Source organism: Rhagoletis zephyria, unplaced genomic scaffold (assembly GCF_001687245.7).
Source record: "Rhagoletis zephyria isolate East Lansing unplaced genomic scaffold, Rhagoletis_zephyria_1.1 Rzeph_scaffold_20162, whole genome shotgun sequence".
Lineage (NCBI taxonomy): Eukaryota > Metazoa > Arthropoda > Insecta > Diptera > Tephritidae > Rhagoletis > Rhagoletis zephyria.
The window spans coordinates 1-8,647 of NW_016177221.1; the positions used below are offsets into that span (position 1 = coordinate 1).

Here is an 8,647-nt window from a genome sequence, read left to right on the forward strand (position 1 = left end):
CCTGCCAGTGGTTGCCTGTCTGCACATCTGTTCGGTGAATCTGTCCTCGCTTCTCTGTCTTAGTCGTCTTCATGTCCTCTTAGAACATGTGCATCTCATTGAAGTGAGCACGATTTTTGAAGAGCGGACCCCAGGCGTTGTCACGCTTGGCATCGGCGTCTCCGCTTGCCTTCAAGCCGCCAGCAGTACCGTTCTTCGGGTGTTGGCCCTTATCAGCAGAGTGGCTCCACTTTGAGTGCACCGAGACGTGTGCCTCTTGGTGCCTGGTAAACAAAAACGGTGATTAAGAAAAAGGCATTCGGTTAGTTGGCTGGCAACATTGGATAACATTGGACAGTGCTGCCCACAACACTTACTTGCTGTTGCCGTTGGCCATCAGACTGGTTTTCGACATTTTGCTGGGTAAAGTTGGAAGGCAAAAAAGTGCGGAAGGTGGAAAGATCGGTTGGGGAGTTACTTTGAGTTATCGAAGTGCTGGTAGAGGGTGGAGGGTGGTCTGTGATGTGAAACAAGAAAGGGTGTGTAAGAAAAAATGCAATGAAAGATCAGTGGGACAGTGTAGCAATTACCGAAACTGGGCAGGCTGTCTGGAGTCAGTGAACGTGGTGCAGCTGCGTGAGCACTTGTAACTCGAGGACGTTTCCGCAATTGGCGAGGCGACTTCCGCGAAAGGAGGACAGATTCTCGATCTTCGGCAGGTACTGGCTAAGCTTAAAGACTCGCTTCTGTTCTGTGTACATTTAGAAATGCATAATATGACGGAGGGAAACAGGAAAGGGGGAATCTGCTTGCAAGGGGACAATTCGGTTAAGAGGAGAGTTTGGGTTTTTGCGAGTTCCTGACACTGTTTGGAAGTAAGGCAACGGTTGAAGTGGCGTCGGCGGTGGTAGCAAAATGTAACTTTTGCAAAGTGTCGACGTGGTAGTACAAAGTGATAGTGTTGTAGTGAAGATCTTAACTTTTGACGATCTCGTTAGTTGTGTGTCTCTTCTTTGAATTCGTTTCAGCGACTGAATTCCAACCGGGGAGAGAGCATCTTTTTATATATGGTCAATTCTCCGAAAACAGCAANCGGCGGTGGTAGCAAAATGTAACTTTTGCAAAGTGTCGACGTGGTAGTACAAAGTGATAGTGTTGTAGTGAAGATCTTAACTTTTGACGATCTCGTTAGTTGTGTGTCTCTTCTTTGAATTCGTTTCAGCGACTGAATTCCAACCGGGGAGAGAGCATCTTTTTATATATGGTCAATTCTCCGAATACAGCAACAGCAGCAGCAGCCTTTCTGTGGCTTGGCAGTTGCCCGCAGAGAGTAAGGCGCAAGAGATAGGGAGAGACAAATACGTTTAATTAATTCTCTTTTGCTCATCTCCCCAAAAACCAGCCTTTTTCTCTTTCCAACTGCAACTTGCTGATAGAAAAAACAGAAACAAACAGGTACCAAGTACGTTTCAGTGCTGATGAAAGAAGAGGAGAAGAAGAAGAAGAAGCAGATGAAGCAGAAAAAATGATGAAAAATAACGAAAAAGTGTCGTACGTTACTTGAAGTACAGGTTTCTGTGGCCAAGATGGCCAAGATTGAAAAGAGCGATTTTGTTCAAAGTGAAGCCTGTTTGTCACTATACTTACTGCTCGCTGCCACAACTGCGGCAACGTGAATGACACGTGATCGAGATAAGAACAGTACAAGTCAAAGAGAGAGAGAAAGGGAGAGAGAGAGGTAGAAGAGAGGATTGGGGAGGATAGAACTAGATGCCATGCTGAACAAGATGGCCGACAGAAGAAGAAAAAGAAGAAGTAAAATGACGAAGAAGCAACAGCAGTCGCCATATTTGGAAGATTTTTGAGCCGTTTTTTGCAGCCATTACTGCGGGGCTCATCTTTACCATCGGCGATCGTACTCGAGTACAGGGTCAGCATTGCCATCAACGACGAGTTCGTCGACGTGCCGCTGAACACAGGCACAGCAATGTGCGGCAACTTGCCTAGCAAAAAAGGAACTAGTGGCGTCCGTGATTTTGATCAGCTTTACCACAAAGCGGATGGTGAATAATTTAAATTGGAGATGAAGTTGTAGACGGGACAAGTGGACACCACGTTTTTTATTATCTTTTTCTTCTTTATTTGAATGTTCTTTTGGCCTCCTCGTGACTGCAGTCACTTATCCAGTTGGTCACCGTCAACTTGGTTACCTGATGCTGATGATTGATAAAGTGAATATCAAAGCACTTCACTTCTTTCTTCATCCCCTTCAATTTTACCCCTTCCCTTCTACAGAAACGTTGTACATTCGAAACTGTTTTTGTCATTTTTCAGTGCAAATAAACACACACTCATTCCTGTACATGGGAAAATGTACATTGTATCTAATCAGTTTTGAACTTCTAAATTCAGCCATCATTCGATGCTAATCAATTCATACATGAATGACATCACGAGATTCAAAAGCAGAGATTGCTGATAGAAAATGAAGTTCACTTGTGCTTGAGTGTGTTGTTGATGCAGAAACTGAGTGAACCACAAAGTAAACTAAAGATTTCAGTTTATTTTTGTTGCAAAATTTCATATTTAACATACAAAAAAAATAATTGAACAAAGTGTTTTACTTGACTACTTAGCGTGTTGTAGGTGTTTCTGATAGAAGCACCTGTTGAGTGAATGTTTAAAATAAGTTTTAAAAAATATTTGTAAAATTCGAGTCGGGGTCAACACCACCATCAGTTTTCTTCCTTCATATTTTTGAAACATGAGTAGGTCAATTTAATTGACACTGGTTTGCTAACATTACAGTAAATTTTAATTAGCTGCAGCAGTGCACTTTATAACAAATAGCTATAGATGCGCCTATATTTTTTGTTTGTATAATGGCTCTGAAACCTCACAGTGCCTCAAAATGCTATTCCCTGCAGTCCTCAAGTCTTTTACAAGTCACTCAACGCAAACAAACACAAACAAAAAGCAGAGCTACTGAAATGCCGCTTAAATCTGCTGTTAATCAAAAAAAAGAATAGAGTTGTTAATGTAAAAGTGAGAATAAGAGTGGATTTCATTGAAGTGGCAATTGTGCTTGCCTGACTGTTTGCAGACAGCGGAGAGGCTCATTGCACAGCAGCAACCGTCGCCGCATCAACTTAGAAGTGGCAGCAAATAAAGAAAAGAATCGGGCAATAAATACGAGTTCAGATCAATTGGTTCCGGTTTAGGTGGCAGCAGACAGTGTGATTTTGGCAGAAAAGAATACAACAGAATAAGAAATAAATTTATTCTTCCTCAAACAAAACGGCTCATCAATCAGACACCGAGAGTGAGTGAGAGAATGACTATTAATAAATCAATGCTCGACGACGAATGAGCGAGAGCCAGAAAATGAGCAAGTGAGAGAGAAAACCGAGAACAGAACGGAACAGGCGAGAATCTCATGAATTTTCCTGACAAATAGGTGGTCGATAGTAAGGCAGCAGCTCTCTTTGGCAGACTCTTTGTGATTTCTATGTCACTTCTTCTTCTTCTTCAAACTTTTAAAGCGAATTTGTCTTTGACTTTAACTTCAGCAGCAACAGCAGAACCAACAACAACAGTAACGGCAGTGCCTTTTATGGAACACCTTACTCCAGGCAAAAGAAGCGTAGGAAGTAGGCATCTTCGAGGGAAAAAAGTTGCCACTGGTAGGATGCTTCGGCTGTGCAACGGTTTGCATCTGCCGTTGTCGCATCATATAGCATTGGCACTTGAAGCAATCGGTGGTGAGGAACAACACACACTCACACAGTCACAGTCACACACAGTGCACTTCATTATTGTCGAGCGAGGACAGAGGCAGCAGAAGAAGAAGTAGCAGAAATTGCAGTAGTAGGACGTTTTCTCTATCTCTTTCCTCATTTCTAATTGCCTACTTTTTTTCAGTGCCAAATTTTCTATATTCGGACTCTGCTGCTGTGAGTGTGTGTGTGTGTCTGTTCAGTAGAGTCGTACAACCGAGAAACAGCCGTACAACACACAGCACCAACAACACCACCACCACCTCTTTACTGCGTGCTGAAATAAAAGTATAGAGTTGGAGNGCTGTGAGTGTGTGTGTGTGTCTGTTCAGTAGAGTCGTACAACCGAGAAACAGCCGTACAACACAGCACCAACAACACCACCTCTTTACTGCGTGCTGAAATAAAAGTATAGAGTTGGAACATGCAAAGGTAAGAGAGGAAGAAGAAGAAGAATGGCCTCGTGAGTGAGAAGGCGGAGAGGGCACCAACACACCAACACACAGTCTCACTGAGAAGTACTACAGAGAAAGTATGTTCGGCGCTGGCTTCTGCTGATAGAGATGCACGAGAGCGCCAAAAGTGGCACAGATAGAAGAAAGAGACGGTTTGGGTTTAGGAGCACAGAAAGTACGAAAAGACACTGGCACACAGTTCCGCAAGATAGAAAGACTGAACGCAAAGAGAGGCAGACAAACAGTTGCCGTTTGGTGCTGCTGTGGTCTTTTTTCTTTTCCTTCTTCTTTTGCTTCAATTGTCTACATCTACTACGTCTGGTTTCGGCTGCAACAAGCATCATCTCACAGCCAATTTGGGCTGCAATTTATCTCCACATCATCTCCTCTTTTTTCCTGGTGAATAATTCTAGTAGCATTGCTTTTTTTCTATTAATTACTTGTCAGTATTGATTGGGTCCAGTGTGTGTGAGTGTGTGCTGCGACTATACTGCGCAGTAGTATCTTCAACTGCTACCTCCACCATCGCCCTTTCTCGTCATCGAACTTTTTACTCGACCACCACCATCATGAGATACTACCACAACCATCTGAACTTNGTCAGTATTGATTGGGTCCAGTGTGTGTGAGTGTGTGCTGCGACTATACTGCGCAGTAGTATCTTCAACTGCTACCTCCACCATCGCCCTTTCTCGTCATCAAACTTTTTACTCGACCACCACCATCATGAGATACTACCACAACCATCTGAACCTGTTACTGGTTCTCCTGACCACCTCCACCTGGATCACCAGCCAGGTGATGTCCCTCAAAATCTACAGTGCGTACTACACCTCCTTTTCTTGTTGATGATTTGCATCAAAGCCGATTTCTTTATTTTCTTTTTCTTTTTTCCTTTATCTCTTTTCTCATAGACATCATCCCCACATACTGCGGCAGCACTCTGGAGATTCTGCCCGCCGACCAGCTGAAAAAGGACATCAAGCTGACCGATAGCGGCGACGGCTCTTTCATTCACGCCGGAGCGNTGTTACTGGTTCTCCTGACCACCTCCACCTGGATCACCAGCCAGGTTATGTCCCTCAAAATTTACAGTGCGTACTACGCTTCCTTTTCTTGTTGATGATTTGCATCAAAGCCGATTTCTTTATTCTCTTTTTTTCCCTTATCTCTTTTCTCATAGACATCATCCCCACATACTGCGGCAGCACTCTGGAGATTCTGCCCGCCGACCAGCTGAAAAAGGACATCAAGCTGACCGATAGCGGCGACGGCTCTTTCATTCACGCCGGAGCGGCCGTCATAAAAGACCTGGACATAACGCCCAACTACAAGTGTCGCATCGTCTTCACCTCTCCGCCCGGGCGAGGTTTGGTGTTGACTGTGAAGAAGGCTTCACTAAACGCCAACGACACCATCACCTTCCGCAGCGGCACCAACCCGGTCCGGGTGTGGAAGGAGAAGCAGAATGATGAGAGTGGCGGACTGATGGAGGAGGAGATCGTCACCGTCGCCTCCAGACAGAACCCGGCTTCCATCACCGTCGACTATGAACCGACGGTGGGCAAGTCGCAGTACAATGCGGGCTTTGAAATGGCTGTCACTGTTTACCGAGGTAAGAGTCAAAAGGGACGGTGAATTTACCATAAAAGCATCCTTTTACTAAACATCATTTTACTGTAAAGCTAAGGAAAACGGCTGCGTGGAGGGCGAGTTTGACTGTCAAAATGACAGATGTGTTGGCGAAAAAATGCAGTGCGACGGCTACAATTCTTGCGGCAATAACCAGGTAAGAGAATATTCATCTTTAGATTTCGCGTGTTAACTGTGCAAATTTAATTTGTTTTTCAGGACGAATCCGGCTGTTCAGGAGTGAGTTGGCTCATCGTTGCCATCCTCATCGTCGTCGCCGTCTTTGTCGTCGTTCTGGCCATCCTCGTCTGGGTCCGCATGTCCAAGGGTTAAGCACACCGAACCAGAGCAGAGAATCAACAAAACAGCTTCTACTATTCAACTGTAGTTGAAGTTTTTCAGGGAGTTCCGTTTCACCGTTTTTTTTGCACAGTCAACGAATATTCAACCAGAACTTGTCACTTCATCTTTTGCTTGCACCATCACCACCATCATCATCACCCTCACCTCTGCCTCACAATTGTTTCTTATATTTCCCACTTTTTACAAGAACCCAATCACCACCACCACCAATCCACTTTTAATCACCAATCGATTTCCTCTTGTTTGTTACTCCCCTGTTAAACCCCTTTTTTCGTCAACTCCTACCAATTTGCACACACCTATTTTTGTCATCTACTGGTTTCTACTGTACAGACTCACATGCGCTCTCTCAAACACACAGTTATGCACTAAGAGATGATAGTATGCGCGTAATTCAGAAGGATCTGCCACTACTGCTGTTGCTGCTGCTGCTACAACTTTTGCCAAAAATGGTAAATAACTGAGAGTCAGGTGTAGGTAACACCCAGGTGACAACAGCTTCTTCTTCTCTCTTTCTCTTCTCCTTTCTACCTTTCACTAACAAACGTCTGCTGAGTAAAAGAAAAAAACAGGAGATGAACAAACAAGCAGACAAGCAGTGTGCAAACACACAGTAGCCAAACAATACAACCGAGCGAGCTTGGCAGTCTCTGTTTTTGGCCTTCTTCACAAAAAAGGTGGCACCGGTGGTCACTGGTCATTTCTGTACTTCACTTCCACCACCTCAGCAACCACCACCACTACAACACTCGTCTAATGCATCATCTAATACTCAAAAATGTTTATCATTTTATCATTATTAGTGTCAGTAAAAAGGTTTTGTGATAAAATGGAATCAATTTGTTAGATAACTTCTTTTTCTTTTTGCAACACTCAGTTAGCCCAAATTGAGCTTTATCACTGTGCTGCACAAANCTTCCACCACCTCAGCAACCACCACCACTACAACACTCGTCTAATGCATCGTCTAATACTCAAAAATGTTTATCATTTTATCATTTTTAGTGTCAGTAAAAAAGTTTTGTGATAAAATGGAATCAATTTGTTAGATAACTTCTTTTTCTTGTTGCAACACTCAGTTAGCCCAAATTGAGCTTTATCACTGTGCTGCACAAGTACACTTTTTTCCTAAACAAAAATTACTTGCTATTTATTAAAACCAAGTTTTTCACTGCAAAGTAAAAGTATCTTTTATCGACTAATATGAAGAAAAGCGGCAAAAATTTATTTGTAAGTCATGTGACAGCCGCCTCAGTGCAAGATTAGTATCTTCTACTGCACTTCAGTACTCTCAACTCTCAATTCCTTCTAAACCCCTTTTCCCTGTTTTTTCCTGATTTCTTATCAGCAGAAGTGTGTGTGTTGCTGTGTATGCATAAGTAATAGCAATCAGTTTCAACGTCGCTGCTGCTTCGTTTGTACGGCAAACGTCGTCATCGTCAATTGAGTGTGCAAAGTGGAAGATGAAAGTGGTGACTGGAACGGCTGCTCGCTGACAAAATCTGCTTTCTTACTACAACGGTCTCAAGTGGTGCCCAACTGGCACAACCCGTCTTGTTCGAGCAGACAAAGTTGTACATACTGATAATTAAAAAAGCGGACAGCGCTGACTTTTGCGCGCACTTTTCTTTGTGACCGGTGGCAACCGGCGACGGCGACCAACAGCTTAGGTGCTAGCTGAGGTGCTCTCTCACTAATGAGGGACACCAATCGAATGAAATATATACACTCAAACGAGCACTCTCTGCCTTCCTGCCTGCCTTTGCATGGCAACTTTGTCAGTTGTGAACACACACTATCGATCAGAAATGTGAATAGTAATGGTAATGGTAGTCGAACACAAGGCGGCGAGGAGAACAAAAAAGCGGTAATAATGGGTAGTGGTGCTCTATGCTTATCAATCGACTAGGTAAATGCAATTGTTGTCCCAACACGGCCGGCGACGTCAAAAAGAAGCATGCTGGAATGCTGGTGTTTCAGGCACGAACAGTAGAACAAAGCAATGAAAGCAGACAATTTAATTTAAAAGGAGCGAATAGGGACAGAAAAAGTAGTATCGACCAAAGTTCTTAAAAATCGATGCAGTTTAAAAAGTGCTGATAGGTATAAAACGGTAGCTGGTAATTTGCTTGTAAGGTGTTTGTTAAACCAATTAGTCTAAAAGCAGTGCTTTTTCTAATGTTGTAAGATTAAGAGGCAAAAAAACAGTTTTCAGCAATTTCCTTGACTGACTCAAAAGCGCTGCCAACTTCCTGCTAGTGAAACCAGTGCCACTTTTCATACTGTAAAACGCCCCCTTTTTTCAAGACAGAAGAAGGTATCAGTTTTGGCGGCTGCAGTAGTGGGGTGATAGCTGCAGAAAATTCACCATGTGGTAGAGGCATAAAAATACACCAAAAAAATGGGTGCTAGCAACAACAGAAAATATCTCTCTATGGCTGC

General features: G+C 43.5%; 1 protein-coding gene across 1 annotated transcript; it reads left to right on the forward strand.

The window, feature by feature from the left end:
- Window positions 1-5,393: 5,393 nt before the first annotated feature.
- Window positions 5,394-5,999, forward strand: LOC108380716 (uncharacterized; the record flags this gene model as incomplete). Its single annotated transcript, XM_017637111.1, has 2 exons — window positions 5,394-5,825; window positions 5,896-5,999. Coding segments are annotated over 2 exons (536 nt in total), but the record flags the coding sequence as incomplete, so codon positions are not given.
- Window positions 6,000-8,647: the final 2,648 nt, after the last annotated feature.